General features: G+C 39.7%; 2 protein-coding genes across 2 annotated transcripts; one reads left to right on the top strand and one right to left on the bottom strand.

The window, feature by feature from the left end:
• The first annotated feature begins 163 nt into the window (after positions 1-163).
• On the top strand, positions 164-1,843 carry cunh15orf48 (chromosome unknown C15orf48 homolog). The gene is made up of 5 exons (XM_038700535.1): positions 164-302; positions 399-457; positions 591-679; positions 825-885; positions 1,192-1,843. Exons 2-5 carry the CDS (start codon positions 419-421, stop codon positions 1,258-1,260), a joined length of 258 nt encoding a protein of 85 aa, XP_038556463.1. The 5' UTR covers positions 164-302; positions 399-418; the 3' UTR covers positions 1,261-1,843.
• Positions 1,844-4,759: 2,916 nt separating this feature from the next.
• On the bottom strand, positions 4,760-14,833 carry slc30a4 (solute carrier family 30 member 4). Its single transcript, XM_038701082.1, has 8 exons — positions 14,686-14,833; positions 13,881-14,409; positions 12,704-12,850; positions 11,601-11,754; positions 10,482-10,695; positions 9,811-9,916; positions 9,570-9,704; positions 4,760-6,009 (listed from the first exon to the last, which is right to left on the bottom strand). The coding sequence occupies exons 2-8, from the start codon at positions 14,278-14,280 to the stop codon at positions 5,855-5,857; spliced, it is 1,311 nt and encodes a 436-aa protein (XP_038557010.1). The 5' UTR covers positions 14,281-14,409; positions 14,686-14,833; the 3' UTR covers positions 4,760-5,854.
• Positions 14,834-14,839: the final 6 nt, after the last annotated feature.

The raw sequence follows: 14,839 nt of genomic DNA, 5'->3' as shown, positions 1-14,839 counted from the left end.
TTTATGGTATTTTTGTCACTGACAAGCACCTACTGTTTTGAGATCAGCACTTCAAACCATCTGCCAGCCACTGGCCTTCAGTTCTCAGATGTGGCCACAAGAGGACGCTGCACACTCAAAAAATGTATTGATCATCTGCTTAGTGGATCTGTTGACGAATTGGAATCCACTGTTGCATTTTAGTGCAGGAAGCTGTGTGTGTCTACGTGCCTTTCACCTCGTACGAACTGTCATCAGCCTACATCATTCGGAGTCACCGGATGCTGCGCTGAGAGACATCAAGGACTTTACAGCAACAACAGGTAAGACCTGTCACATGCAGCTGCCTCTGTGACTTGCTGTTTTTAATTTAATGGACTCAGCGTCATTGTAAAGAGGAAATATCAATTTGTCTTTAGGTATTTGAGAAATTAGAAAAATGGTTGGATTTTTCCAAATGTTGAGGAAGAAAAAGGAGGTGAGGATGTTTACAGTTTCACTATGATAAAAGTAACTTTGAAATATTGAATTTGTAGCCGATATATGATTTGAGATATGTTAATATTATGTTTTGGATTAAAAAACTTATTTTTCTAAAATGTGTCTTCCAGCTGATCCCTCTGATAGGGTTCATGGCTTTTGCTGCAACAGGTGCCACCTCTGCTTCGATCTACTTTCTCCTTACTAAACCTGATGTCATGTGAGTGTTTTGATAAAATGATATTCCACTGTATTTATTTAATAATACAAAGTACTACAAATTGCACATTAATCTGACATCTATCCGCCTCTGGCATGTAAGAAAAGCTTAATAGTTATATAACATTTTTATTCACAATTTTTAGTCTGAATAAGACAAGAAACCCAGAACCATGGGAGAGAGTGGACCCATCAAAACCCCAAAAGGTAATGTCTAACATTCCTAACATTACATAACATTAATATGTTTAGATGGTTGTTATTAAGCCTTTTTATTATCATTTTTGGCACATAAGTACAAACTGCATTCTGCTGAGTCACTGAAGAAGAAATGTTATCAATTTAGGACCAGCCCACTGTTACATCAGAGTAATGATGTTATGGTGCAGTACAAGCTGGTACATACTACCGTGCAGCTATTCTTACCTCTTACTTTAAGTTGACGCAACACTTGCAAATAGATCAGGTGAAGCTTAAAAATGTTTTTATGTTGTTTCTGGCATTTTGCCGCAGCTCATCACCATCAATCAGCAGTGGAAACCAGTGGAGGAGCTGGAGTTGGTAAAGAATCTCACCAAGTAAAAAAGGCGGGCATCTGCTAGAAACATCCACAGTCTGTCTACCCACCTGCCCCCCATCAGTCTAACAGAATCCTTTCTGCACAAACTAGCATGCTTTGACACTCAGTGTGCGGAAATGCTTCTGCTCCACTGGTGGGGTTTCAACCCGCTCTGTAATGGCCCAACTCAAGGACATCCATACACAACAGTGGAAAACTATGATACACATACCTCTAAGTGTAAAAAAAAAAAAAGCTTACTTTGGGTTTCTGTGACAGAGGTATGTTCGTGTTGAAAAGGTTGTGGTGTTTAATTTGACAGGAAAGTTGGTAGTCATAGCAACCCAGATGCTCTTACAGTAGATATGAATGTAAAATGGTGTCTGAATGTCTTATATAATGTCTTGTACAGTGTTAATAAATTCTTAGTGTGAGCAGTGTTTCTTGTGTTCTCAATAGTTCAAACAAGTGTGAACATATTTTGCAGGAATATTGGTATTCATGTGTTTAGATTGATATTCTTAGTCTGTTATAGAGCTAATGCTATCATCTCATGTTAGCATACTCTGCCGCCCTGACTTATAAATAAAGTACTAACAAGTTAAATACTGGCTTGAAGAGTAGCTGAATCCCTTCTTTTAAAATAAATACATCACAAAACATAATAAAAGGAGAAGCTGGTGATATTTTGTATGTAGCCAAAGCCTGATAAAGTTTATTGCTCTGTGCCATAGACCTACATTGGCCTTCTTCACAACAGAGATTTGGAATTATTATACTAGGGAAAGCACAGGCATTACCAAATACCTTAACAATGTGGCCATTGTATTCAAGTATGACAGTGATTCAAAGCATTTATAATCCCAGTACCCTGAAACTGAAACAGTTATATGGTCAGTCAGTCAGTACATTTATTGTTGTCCCAAAACTAATAAAGATACATAAATGAGCCATATACTGACATGTGAAAAGTTCCTCCATTATGAAATAGATGGGCACTGTAGTTTATTTTGAGTCAATCCCTTAGGCAAATGGTGTATTAATCCACCACTAAAAATAGTCCACAACAGATGAAGTATTTACTCCTGTTGGAGTAAGTGCCCAGATTTCTTGCTGAAAGTCAGATGACATAAATATGAAGCTACTGCCAGCAGCAAGATAGCTTAGTGTTAGCTTAAACAGCTTGCCTTACTCCGTCCAAATGTAATGATGGAGAAAAATTAATGCCAGTTTATGCTTTCAAGTTGTGTTTATGTTTAGTAAAAACATCATTAAATAGACCTTTTTTCATATAGTCTGACTATGGTAGAACGAGCACAGGTGAAACTGAAAACAGTAATGATGGCTCCTCTCCATTTAGGTGTCCAAGTAAAACATACCAGGTACTCACAATAGTTCCCTGAAAAAGGCACGCCTTGATGGAATGTGATTATAATATCCACCTGTGCAGTAAAAATGTCTGTTTTTAAAAAGGTATAATGCTCAAATTTGAACACCTACAATTCGATCACAGGTGAGAAAACTCCATGAGGATAATATGCTATAGCTGAAAAGCTCCAGAACAGCGACTAAATGGACCTTACGGTTGACTGATTAATTACACTTATTATGATTAAAAATACATAATACCTCTTTGCAGCAGAAGTTACAATCATCAAGGAGTAAAAAGACATATCCATTGTGGTCCTCCAACAAGGTGAGATTGTTGTTTACGAGGTCAAGAATGAACTTTGAAACAAAACTTAAACTTTGGTTTTTCATTGTTTGAAATCATTAAACATAATTTATTTAAAATAGACACTCAGTTTTGTTTAAATGTTTGCAGACAAGAAACTGATGAGATGTTGCCAGCTAGGACAGCTGTAAAGTATTTACTGCCATCCAGACAATGGGCAAATGCACTCATCTGCTTAGTTCATAGCTGCGTGGGTAATCACCACTCGTATTGTGTTTCATAATCAGAGACAATCCTTTTAATGTCCATCTCATATCTCAGAAGAGAGCAAAACCATCAGAAAACTCTCCCTCCTACAGTGTCTGTCCATGGCACACAGCCTGGACTGTGGGCTACACTGTGTGAATTATTAAACACTAAGCAGGGTTTGTGAAGGCAGAGAGAGGAGACACACTGGTATTGTTTCCTGATCTGTCTGAGTTGCTATTTCATCATTAAACCGTTTTCTTATTTTGTCTCACTTACATGCATGTTGACTGCAGCAAGGGTATTTCCCACTTCAAACATGTCCTTCCTTGTTGCTGTTGTTGCTGTTCCCTGCCAATTTGTTTTTCTCAGACGTTTGCTTCCCTATCACATTTTATAGCTTTAGAGAACGTAAACAGGAGGTACTGTGTCAACAAGGACTGACTCACTATGGCTGAAGGGCATTATCAGTGCTCTTGTATAGTCAAATATAATTAAAGGCCGGAGAGGTGCATCAGAACTTAATTTCATCTCACCAAGCTATGTGCAACTGAAAGTTTATTTAAGGAAACAATGGCAGAAGAGGAAGGATATAGTGTGTGCTGTTGGAATTTGTGTACGTGACTGAGTCACAGACTTCATGACACCACAGACCAGCAAGAGAAGCAGGTATTGCTCTTGCTCAGCGCTCACACAGTGAGAGATGGAATTCCCCATGTGATATCAGTGATACACTTCAGTGTTTTTAAACACTAGTGACTTGCTTCTTTAAAGTAGTCTACTGTAACTCGTCCTGGCATTAGTGACTAAGAGAGCTAATTACTGCAGTTTATGGTACTGTAAAGTAAGGCAGGGCAGTCAGGTAGTTGCTGTTAGTTATGCAAACATGGGAACTGCCTGCTTCAGTGGCTTTATGTTAATGCAGCGGTTGCCGGGAAACTGAGACACTCCCAGTTTACTCAGGTTGTTAATCATAAACCCTGGAGATGGGTTGTTTTGTATGAAAGTAGTTGATGTTTAAATGTTTCAATTATGTGGTGAAAACATTTTGCTCCATTACATAAGTATATTCAGCCTTATTATTTTCTACCATTTAACACTAGACAATTATTAAGACTCTTCAGCATCAGTTTACCAATTTTCATCCATGTACATACTGTACAAAACATTTTTCTCCATAAGGAAGGCTGTATTCACCACCACTTTCATTATTCCATGTGTGTTTTATGCTACTGTTCAGCCTATGTGTGCACCATCATTTAAGGGGTGAAATAGGCAAATAGAGAAGTGTAATGCAAATGATGCCTGTTATCTTAACAGTAAGTACCTAGTCATGAAACTAATTTCTCAGCCACTGTGGAAGTATACCACCTAGTGTTGAAAAGCAACGCAGCCTGCACACTAATGCTAATGTCTCAAATTCTGTTTCATTTCATTAGTTGTTATTTTTTTAATTCACAAATGGATAACATGTGGATGCGGATGAGGTCAAACATCAACAGTGATTCAATGAAAATTAACTATTCAGATTTGACTAAAAGCAGATACTACAGAATAGTTTCCTAACATGAAATTGTCCATAAAAACAAGATACCCAGAGACACAAATGATTAAATACTTTATTATAAACAAAAACAGTGATCCAGTGCCTGATTTCCCTTGATGATGTACATCAGATGTGGAAAGCTTTACCATAAACCCACCACGGCTTCTCAACACTAAAACACTATAAACACCATCATTATTGGCACATTTTAACTCACACCTCCCTCCCTGAAAACCTCTCCAATACAGAAGATTTCCCAAACCTGTCAGCATTATTATACTGTCAGTCAATGATATGAAAAAAGCAGAGTAAAGAGTGTAAAACATAAACAATACTGGTCGGGCGAACCACTGTAGCATTTAATTTTTTTCAATCAGTCACACTTGGATTGTCAGTTTCCTGCTCGCTACAGTTAAGACATGCTAGAGTAAAATATCAGTGTTAAAAGTGTTGGTGTACTAAGTGTTTGTCAGTACAGCCAATATAGACTGCTGTAAGAATATCTACGGTTGTTTGTTTTTTTAAAACCGGCCTTACAAAAGACTTTGGCTGAAGAATATTAATGATTAAGTGCATTTGATGAGATGCAATGTCTACTAAAGGGACACAATGATATAGTTTTTTTTGCCAGTGGTGAGGACAGCTTATATGAACTGTGACCACAGTTACTATCAAATGACATGAGGTAACTTTTCGTTTGCGGACTTGATGATAAAATGATAAAACAATCTAGATAAACAGTCCTCACACCTAGTAACAAAAAGAAAAAATTACATCTGATAAAACATCAGTTGTGATAAATCAAACAGTGAAATAAAAACAGTTACCTGTTGGAATAGGCTTTAATGGTGAATTAAGAGCAATATTTTCATTCTTCTCAGCCGAGACTTTAAGCATTCAAACTCCACTATGAAAGCTTTTCAAACATAAGAGCCCTTGAGGCTGTTGAGATCCTTCAATTAGAAATGTGCACCTGTTGTTGTTCCACTAACAATCCTTTGGCACCAGTCTTTTTCCACTTACAATTGTGGCTCCTGCTGTGCCACTGAGCTGTGAGAGTTGCAACATCTAGGCCCTCTGCGTACTGTGTTCTCTGCTGTCTGGCTCCATAAAATGCACTGTGGAAGTCAGTGTAAGCATGAGTCTCTCTTTAAGCGCTGGGCTGCTGGCAGTGTGCACAACTGCGTACCGGCGTCTGCCTGTGTGTCTGGATCTGCACTGTGCACCTGGTGAGACCGTAGGTATGAAGCAGCAGGTGGCGGGCCTTAGCCTGGACATCCTCCCAGTTGTTAGCACTAGAGGGCGCTGTGAACAAAGAGAATTGGATTTGAATATAAATGAAACAACTAGCAGTGTTTCCCAATTGACCTTTTTCACAGCAGACATTTTGAAAATCCAGGTACAATTAATCAAATTAATAATGACTACATTCCATTTAGGGGAGACAGTTTCCCTCCATCCAGCCATTGTTAATGTCATCAGTTACACTTTTCTGCTATGACAAGTCAATATCTGCGGGGAAAAAGGTTGATTCACAATAACGTGTGCTTTTTGTAACTCTGCACTAATCAGACAAAGAAGCCACATCAGCAGATTAGATTGAAATGTCTACATCTGCAGGTCTAAACTACTGCTGCTGCTATTACTTTTGTTTTCTTTAGGTGACAGAAGTTGCATGTGCAGACACCAAACCGCTCCCCTTGTGAAGAATCAGGAGCCTGCTAAACATGAATGAGTTAGCTGTAACCAATATTTGTAAAAGGCTCAGAATTAAATAGCAAATGCCAACATGTGCTACACTATTTCTTTTACAGTGTCTTCAGGTCTTGACCTTTTTCACTAATCTACACATACAGTTACAAATACAGTGTGTTTTCACATGAACATGGATGGGTTCAAGGATAGAGCTAAGGGAAGAACTGGCATTCTAGTTTCTTGGGAGAATGAAAACTGAAGCCTTGAGCCATTCTGCAGAATGCTACATTTGGCAGAAACAAGTCTCATCCCTACCATGAAGCCTGATGGTGGCAGCATCACTAAAACAAAGATGAAGCCAAATACAAACAAATTCCAGAGCAGACCTTGCAACAGAGGGATACAGACCTTAGACAAACATTTCTGCTCCGACAGGTCACTGACATTTAACTCACTGCCAAATTAACACTGGAAACTATCTAAATCAAAGTGCTAAAGCCAAAAGCAGCTCAGCCAGAACACTGATGTGTTCCTGTCACAGAGAGATGTCCTTGGAAAGTCTTTATCTAATTTGACTGAGTTTGAGAAAATCTTAAACAAGTGACAAGCCAAAATCCAGATACACCAAGCTGACAGAAACATATCCAACAACACTCAAGCTGTAATCACTGCCAATGCTATGGGCAAGTAAGTCTTTACTTGGTTGAATATTTATTTAAATGACATTTCTGCATTAAATGTTCAGTAAATATGCAATTTACTTCAACTTAAACAATTAATTGTTTAGCTAATCAACATTCCAGTATTAAATCTTTTGTAAAAAAAAAAAAAAAAAAAAAATTAGAAAAAAAGTAAATGTAAATGTGGGCAACTATCACTATTCTGTCTGAATAATAATTTCCACAGTTTACTATAATTTGTAGTGGACAACAGTGTGGATTTGTGCATTTATATTAAATAAATTTGAACTACTCAAAATTATTCCCCTCTCCCTGAGAGCAGGGGGGTTAAAGATCAACTTTCAACAGACTGCTGAAGAGACCCCAACAGAATGGGGGTGGAGGTCACTTTCTCTAAGTGCTATTCCTGAGCAGTTGATCGTAAAACTGGCACCTTTTGATTCCGAAGCTGATAACGCAGTGCCTGACTGTTAAACTGACAAAAGGGACATTAACCAGCGATTAGCATTTCCCTGAACAGCCTAAACTGCCCCCCCCCCCCCCACACACACACACGTAACCGTGGCAACTTACCTTGCTCTGTGTTTCATCAAAGGGATACCCCCTTTTATGCCCAAGTGTGACATAATCCAGGACAGCCTAACTTTAAACAAAGACTGCAGTCTCCAAAGACCCAAAGCATTAACTGTTTAATTAAATCTTTTAGTTACTTGACTACGTTTGCCTCGTTTGAGTAGTTATGTTACCATGTTGTTGCTATCTGTTGTTGATATTAGTGCTGAAAAGAATCTAAATAAGTTACTTTTGCAGTGTTTTTATTTTCAGCAAGATTAGGGACACTCTTTCATTTTATGTGTAACCAATGTTTGTTCACAATACTTTCTCACACAATTCCTTTAGAAATGATGATAAAGAAATGTCATACTATACTCTTAATCGTCAGCTTGAATTTAAGGCTGAATAACTAAATTCCCCAGTTCCTAAGTAAAGATTGTTTTGGATTAATCTAAGCTTTCCTCATGTAACCTGAGCTCCCCCAAGTGGACGAAATAAGTATTACATACCATCGTGGGAAATGCCCTTTATGTATAAATGTCACTCATTCATCACGACCAATAATTGTTACCAAATGCTTAACTTAGAACGGTACAACTGTTTGACCACTGAGGTTTAATTGTGGGAAATATTTGATTACAATACGCGCAAATAGATTTTCTTTTCTTTTATAGACATTAAAAGTTTAGAAAGGCAGTCCCTCGGGAAACCGGAAACGCCCCCTGGGGAACCACGCCCCAGACAACAAAAGAGCGACTCTTCTCCTCGTGCTCTGGTCTTCCGCTCTGCTCTCTGGACGCGTCCGGCGTGCCTCTCCCGGCAACGCCCTAAGAGTTAGACCAGCACAACAAGTCTTTGTTTTGCTTGAAGCTACACACGCGAAGTGCCGCGACATCGATTTTTACATCAGTCCCAGCAACCTTATTGGTTTTATTTTCTTTCTTTCTTTTGGTTTTGTTAAAGTTATCAGTCCGTTAAGTTACACTGGTCTAATTCAGGAACGACCAAGTTCCCCTTTTAAGCTTTTTCGTCGAGCTAAGCCCACGGAGGTCGGACGACCACGTGGCCCGCCAGCAACCACAAAGGACGACTTAAACCTGACCCGAGACAGGGTCAAGAAGGCCCCACTGCAAGTTTCTTCCATAAGCCTTCCAGAGACGGACCCCCGGAGAAATTCCCTGGCAGAGAAAGCAAATGGCCGAGAGCTTTAAGTTGTCCTAACCGAGAACGCAGAGAACTGTGTGAGGCCGTTTACCATCAACCCAGCGGGAAGAAACGCAAGCAGTAAGACCAAAACCCTACATTCTGTGATCAGTGACGTCCAATAGTTGCTAATCCATTTTTCTTTAGTCCAGCATATGGAATATTTATACCCCTAGACAAATTTAACCGAGTTATCATCTAATTGCATTCGTTAGTTGCCGTATGAGTCAAATGCTTCCCACAATCGAACCTCCATTCTCATTATTCAGCCATTGTTTGTTGCCCTGATGTATTTAGCCACCCTTTTATATGGCTTTAGTTAATAAATTCACTGTAATCAAGGAACTGTGTGTGTTGACTATTTCCACGTCCCTGCCAAGAGAATTGACCCTTTAGATATGAGACTGACTGATTGATTTAAGATAATTTAGCGATTATTAACTAACTGATCACTAGTAGTAATTGTATAATTATTAAAAGCTACCTAGAGGTCCGGAGACTCTAGGATAATAACTCCGGTGGTGCCCTTTTTAACGAGAGCTTTTATGGATTGATATTTTCTGGATATTAAAATTCATAATTGGGTATTAATTCGCATAAATTTATTACAATTCATAGCTAAGTTTTAGACATGCTACAAATTCATACAATATTTCTATGTATCGAAATATACTTCTTGATTCATTTAACGCTCCCTCTTATTAAGTGTACTGTTCTTGTGTAGCTACTCACTGAGCTGGAGATGCACTAGTGCTGCAGTCTTGTCAGCCGTCAACGCCCAGACATTCAGCTCATCAACTGATTGGACATCCTCCAGCTTCAGAAGGTCCTCTTTGATTCGCAGAGTGTCCAGATGCCTGGGAACACCTGACACAGCAGGATAAAAAAAAAACACTACCACAGTGCACTTAATCACTCTAAATTATAAATGCAGCATAATCCGACAGATGTCTGTCCAAGAACAAAGACTTACCCTCCAGCAAAATAAATACTGTGTCTCGTATGATGCGGAATGTGGTGAAGAGAACCAGAACAGAGAAGATGTAGGTACAGATGGGGTCTGCCAACTTAAACTCCGGCTGTGAAGTCAGGGTGTTACATCAGATCAACTAAAATCATGTTCAGCCATCCTGGTGGTTCATCTCAAATCTAAAGTTGAATTTAAAACTAGGAGCCAACAATTACACAGAAATACATAATTGGAAAGTGAATGACTGCATGGTACAAAGTCACTAGTTCAACAAGATATTGTTGGAAAGGTTCACATGTGTTTGTGAGAATTTGTGGAAAGAACTGTCTGTATTTTTTGTTAATGTGTTTAAACGGTAAGAGAAGTTAGTGTTTGACAGAGTCAGACATGGACAACAGAGACCGAGTTAAGACTTGTTTTTTGAGATAATTTTCAATCAACCACTCTAAATGACCAGTTTAATTATTATTTTGTTAGGTACAAATTTCTCTTCAATGCACGATGCAGCTGCAAATAATCTTCTCCATATTTACAGAAAAGAAATCTAGCAAGTCTACTTAAAGAAATGTTAAATTACATCAGCTCAAAGATTTAACGTTTCCTAAACAATGGTTCTAGGAATCAACATTAAAAGTAAACCATGTGACATGTTAACAATTCTTTAGGCAGGGTACCTTGAAGCGGACAACGTAGGCAGCAATGAGCACCCCGACACTCTGGAGTAGGTCTCCCAAAGCGTGGATGAAGGCAGCTCTTACAGCCAGGCTGCCGTGCTGTCTCTGCTGCTGACCTGCCCCGGCTGCAGAACCATGAGAGTGGCCGTGAGAGTGACCGTGGCCGTGAGAGTGACCGTGGAGGTGACCACCTTGGTTTAACAAGAAACCCATTCTGAAGACAAAAGAAAACAAAAAGAGGGATTTATTTTAGGCATCAACCTTACATGTATTATGTCCAATTCACATCATGATTAACTGAGTTAGAAAACACAGTCAGTGATTCTTCATTTCTTCACCCTCAAACATTACATACTGAAGATCAACAATGTCATGCTATGAAGTGCATTTTATACAGTTCTTTGGACGGAATTGTTCAATTTTTGCTGACACTCTACACTCACATGCATGCATTCACCTTTGTCATGTCGCTACTGTGAGAATATTTCTTAGGTGTTTCTTGATGTAACAGGGAAAGGTAAGACAGGTCTAGCTTAGAGAAATTTAACTGATCCCATAAGTGTTTGACATTATAGCTTATATAGGTATTTCTCACATGTCCTTGTCAGGAAGACAACAATAGACTGATTAGTTAAGAGACAGCAGCTCAGGCGTCAGGCTAGCAGATATCAGTGTTCTCTGGGAATCTTACAAGTTGAGTCTTACAAGAATGTTTACAAGAACTCACTGGCTCCACAGATTATAGTACAACTTATGGATAGTGAGAGATTCCAATATGACAAAGCATTGGAGTCTAAACATCAGATAGATAGTTGTTCTAGGTGAAAGGTGACCTAATAGAGAAACATACAGGCACTAGGGGGAAGACTGAAACGTAGAAGGAACCACAAGATGTTATCCTTCAGATTTGGTGTTGGCATTTGACGTGTTGTATGCTGGCACTGTATCTCCTCGGCCGGGCTCAATAAACTATGCTATGTTAAGTCTTCATCAGTCTCCGAAACTTCTTCACACCTGAACCTGGCTCACAATATCATTTCAACAGCTACACTGAATGTATTTAGTAAAAGCCTCACAGTTCTCTCTAAACAGACATTTACATGCAAGTGTTTCCCTTACATGAGGTTGACGGCAACCCCCACAGCTGCAGTGATGAGCATGACATCTCCATCTATGTCGAAGTCTTGGTGTATCGTCCTCTGAACTGCCTCATAGAGCAGTATACCCGTCAGAATATAAATGAGCACCACACTGAAGACTGCCGATACCACCTCTAGGACATGAAATCACAATTAGTTGTATATACAACTCATATTCGCAACAAAAATAAAAGCTATGAGAAAAACCTGATTTCAACAAGTAGATCTAACACAGGATGAATGTGTCTAAATACCTAGGGAGCTTAGCAGTATGGAAAAACTACTTACAAATATCTACTGGTGTAGGAAAAATTTGCAGGGACAAATCTGTTCAATCACTTGTTTAGCCTCAAGCAATAGCAATAACACATCTCAGTCTGTTTCTGCTCAAGTATATAGTATTTTACATTTATGGCTCCTACAGGGACCCGGTTTGGATCCTGTCCTGTCATCCATTTATATAAATGATAAGTATCTTCCATGTGAGACTGTCAAATACAATTTAAGTGGACAATACTGTTTTACACTGTGTTGGCAGTAATCCACTGAGAAATGATTCCACTTCAATACAATGAAAGATGCCCTTATTAATCTCAATTTAGTCCTTGATGAAACAAAATTTATACTACTCTCAAGATGAGCAGTGGTGGCCCAAAGGTTAGAGAAGCGAGCTTGTGACCAGGAGGTCGCCGGTTTAATAAAGGTTAAAAAATCCATTCATTCATTGTAACTGTTAGCCAACTTGCTCTGTGCAAATACAGGTTAAATACCAAACACCACAGTTACACATATTTGTATTGGCAACAGCTGAAGAGGCCACAGTGTGTAAATGTATCAGTTATTTGCAGAGGTTTCAATAATTTGCATCACCACTTATAACTCAATCTAAAATATCTTAACTTGAATCTGATCTGGCTTGAACACTCCTGAACACACACTTACAACTTTGAACATGATTCATCTGCATCAAAACCACATCCGTTTGATGTCCTGTATCTGTTTGCCTCACACAAGACACAAGCAACGGAGAGAAAGAGGTGGTGGGAGGAAGAAGCGTGAAAGCTTCTGAAACCTGAGACTTACCGAGGCGATGCAGTCCGAAGGTGAATCTCTTGGTGGGTGGCTTGGTGGAGAGCCAGAGGGCCAGCAGTGAAAACAAAATGCCCACCACATCTGTTAGCATGTGCACAGCGTCAGTCATAATGGCTAAGCTGTTTGACACATAACCACCTGAAAGTAAAAGACAATGTGAACATTTGCTGTGATCTACTTAAGCTATTTGTGCACGCACAGATTTTGAGATACAAAACTTGATGGGTGTGGCATTTACAGCAAAGTACCTGGTTGGATTTACAGGTATGCTGTGAACTGACAGAGGGAGCCACAAGTACATAGTAAGTTTTTTATTATTTGGATAATTTACTTGGTAACTAATAACTGAATTTTGAAAACAGTGACGTGAAATAACATATCATTGACTGTGCACTTAGGAGAATTAAATCTAATTTAAAAATAGTTTACCGTCACACACACTCAGAAAAAACTTGCCATCTTCCGGTCACCACTTCATCAGAAAACAGTGACTGAAGAAAACAAAGGCCCCTTATGTGCTGCAAAAGAGGAAATGTCTAGCACACGTCAACCTAATGGTTTCCAATTCGGCCAGAATATAACATGGTTCTTTTTATGCTTGTGCAATGGTTTTTGTTGTGGTAGAATCATTTTTAACTAGAAGATGTATGATCCAAAGATTAACAAAATAATAACAACACTTAAAAGATAAATCGGTAATCTAGGAGACTGTTTAGCACAGACTTTTAGAGCTCCTACCCAAGAGGTTGAAATGATGACTGGACATATATAATCACTGACTGAGGCAAAGTGGCCAAAATTATTAAACACTGCTGGAAACCCTGACCTGCAGCCGTATCAACATACCACCGGGGGCTACGTGAGAACATATTTTATTGTAATTTGAGTAAATCCAGCCTTTATGGGGGCCACTGACTTTCATTCATCTCAATTTATTTAAGTTGACACGTAAATGAACACATTTTAGAAGCCTTACACTGGTTCCACCTCTCTGTGGCAGGTTGGTCCTAAAGTTGCATTGATGACAACATATCACATCCTACATATTTCAGAAGAGCAGCTAGGGGTTAAGTGTATCCCTAAGCTACACCAAAGGCATGTGTCTGCCCACAGCGCCATCACCACCCCAACAATCATGTAGTGTGAGGTTAACTCCGCATATGCTTACCTATAATTTCACCGGTCATGAAAAGGAAATACAGCAAAGCTGCAATGACAAGCCTCTTCATCACCCTCTTGTGTTTGATACTCTCCCTCTTCTTGGTGCAGTTGTCACAAGGGTCCATATTTAACCCCGGGCTGCCCAGGCTGGAGGATGATTCGAGCAGGGAGTCATCATCATCATCCGCCACCACCAGGGTGTTCACCGCCACCCCGTTGGACGTAGCTCCGGCAGAGTAGTCGGACATCTCTCCGGAGACCACGACCTTGAGCTTGTTGAATCTGGGAGTCTCATCCTCCCCCAGCTCGTCGGAGAAGTCAAAGGGCGCCGTGTCGCTCAGGTGCCAGTCGCTCCTCTCCCTCCTGAAGGCGGACCGCACCTTGCTCAAGAAGTTACCCCCTGACATCTTTAATAATAACGGTTAAGGTTATATTCAGGTGAGCTCTGTCGCTAGGTTACTGTCGTCTGGGGTAACCATTCACATGTTTGTGGCAGGGGTGGATGCAAGCTCGCATTTCTACTCCATCCTTTGCACCTGGGGGAGAGCAACAAAGAAAGGGACACCAGAAACACAAGAGAGCATCGTTTCACGTCAGTACAACCTATTCATGTCACTGTCAAGTCGGTGACTTGATATATTAAAGACACGTTAAGTCACTCACATTCTCACATGAGCTGATGAACTTTGAGCAGTCCTCTTAAACAACCAGCGACAAGCTAGCTAGTAAAGGTTAGCTATCTTGTCATGTCAGCTCGCGACAGACAACCCTTACAGTGTGGAAGTTTTATTAAAAATACGAGGCAGACTTACCTAAAGTACTTTTCGGTTGTACAAACGTAGTTCGTCCTTTAATTAAAAAACGTCATGGTTATACTGGTGTAAACACCGGAGTCATAATAACACTCCCTCCGCACTCGGGAAGTCACAACAGCAGGTTCGGTTTCGTTCGCAGTCACATGACGAC

Source organism: Micropterus salmoides, unplaced genomic scaffold (genome assembly GCF_014851395.1).
Source record: "Micropterus salmoides isolate LMB-PRFRI ecotype aquatic unplaced genomic scaffold, ASM1485139v1 Ms_hic_scaffold_6, whole genome shotgun sequence".
In the NCBI taxonomy this organism is placed as follows: Eukaryota; Metazoa; Chordata; class Actinopteri; order Centrarchiformes; family Centrarchidae; genus Micropterus; species Micropterus salmoides.
This window is presented reverse-complemented; position numbering and strand designations above follow the sequence as displayed.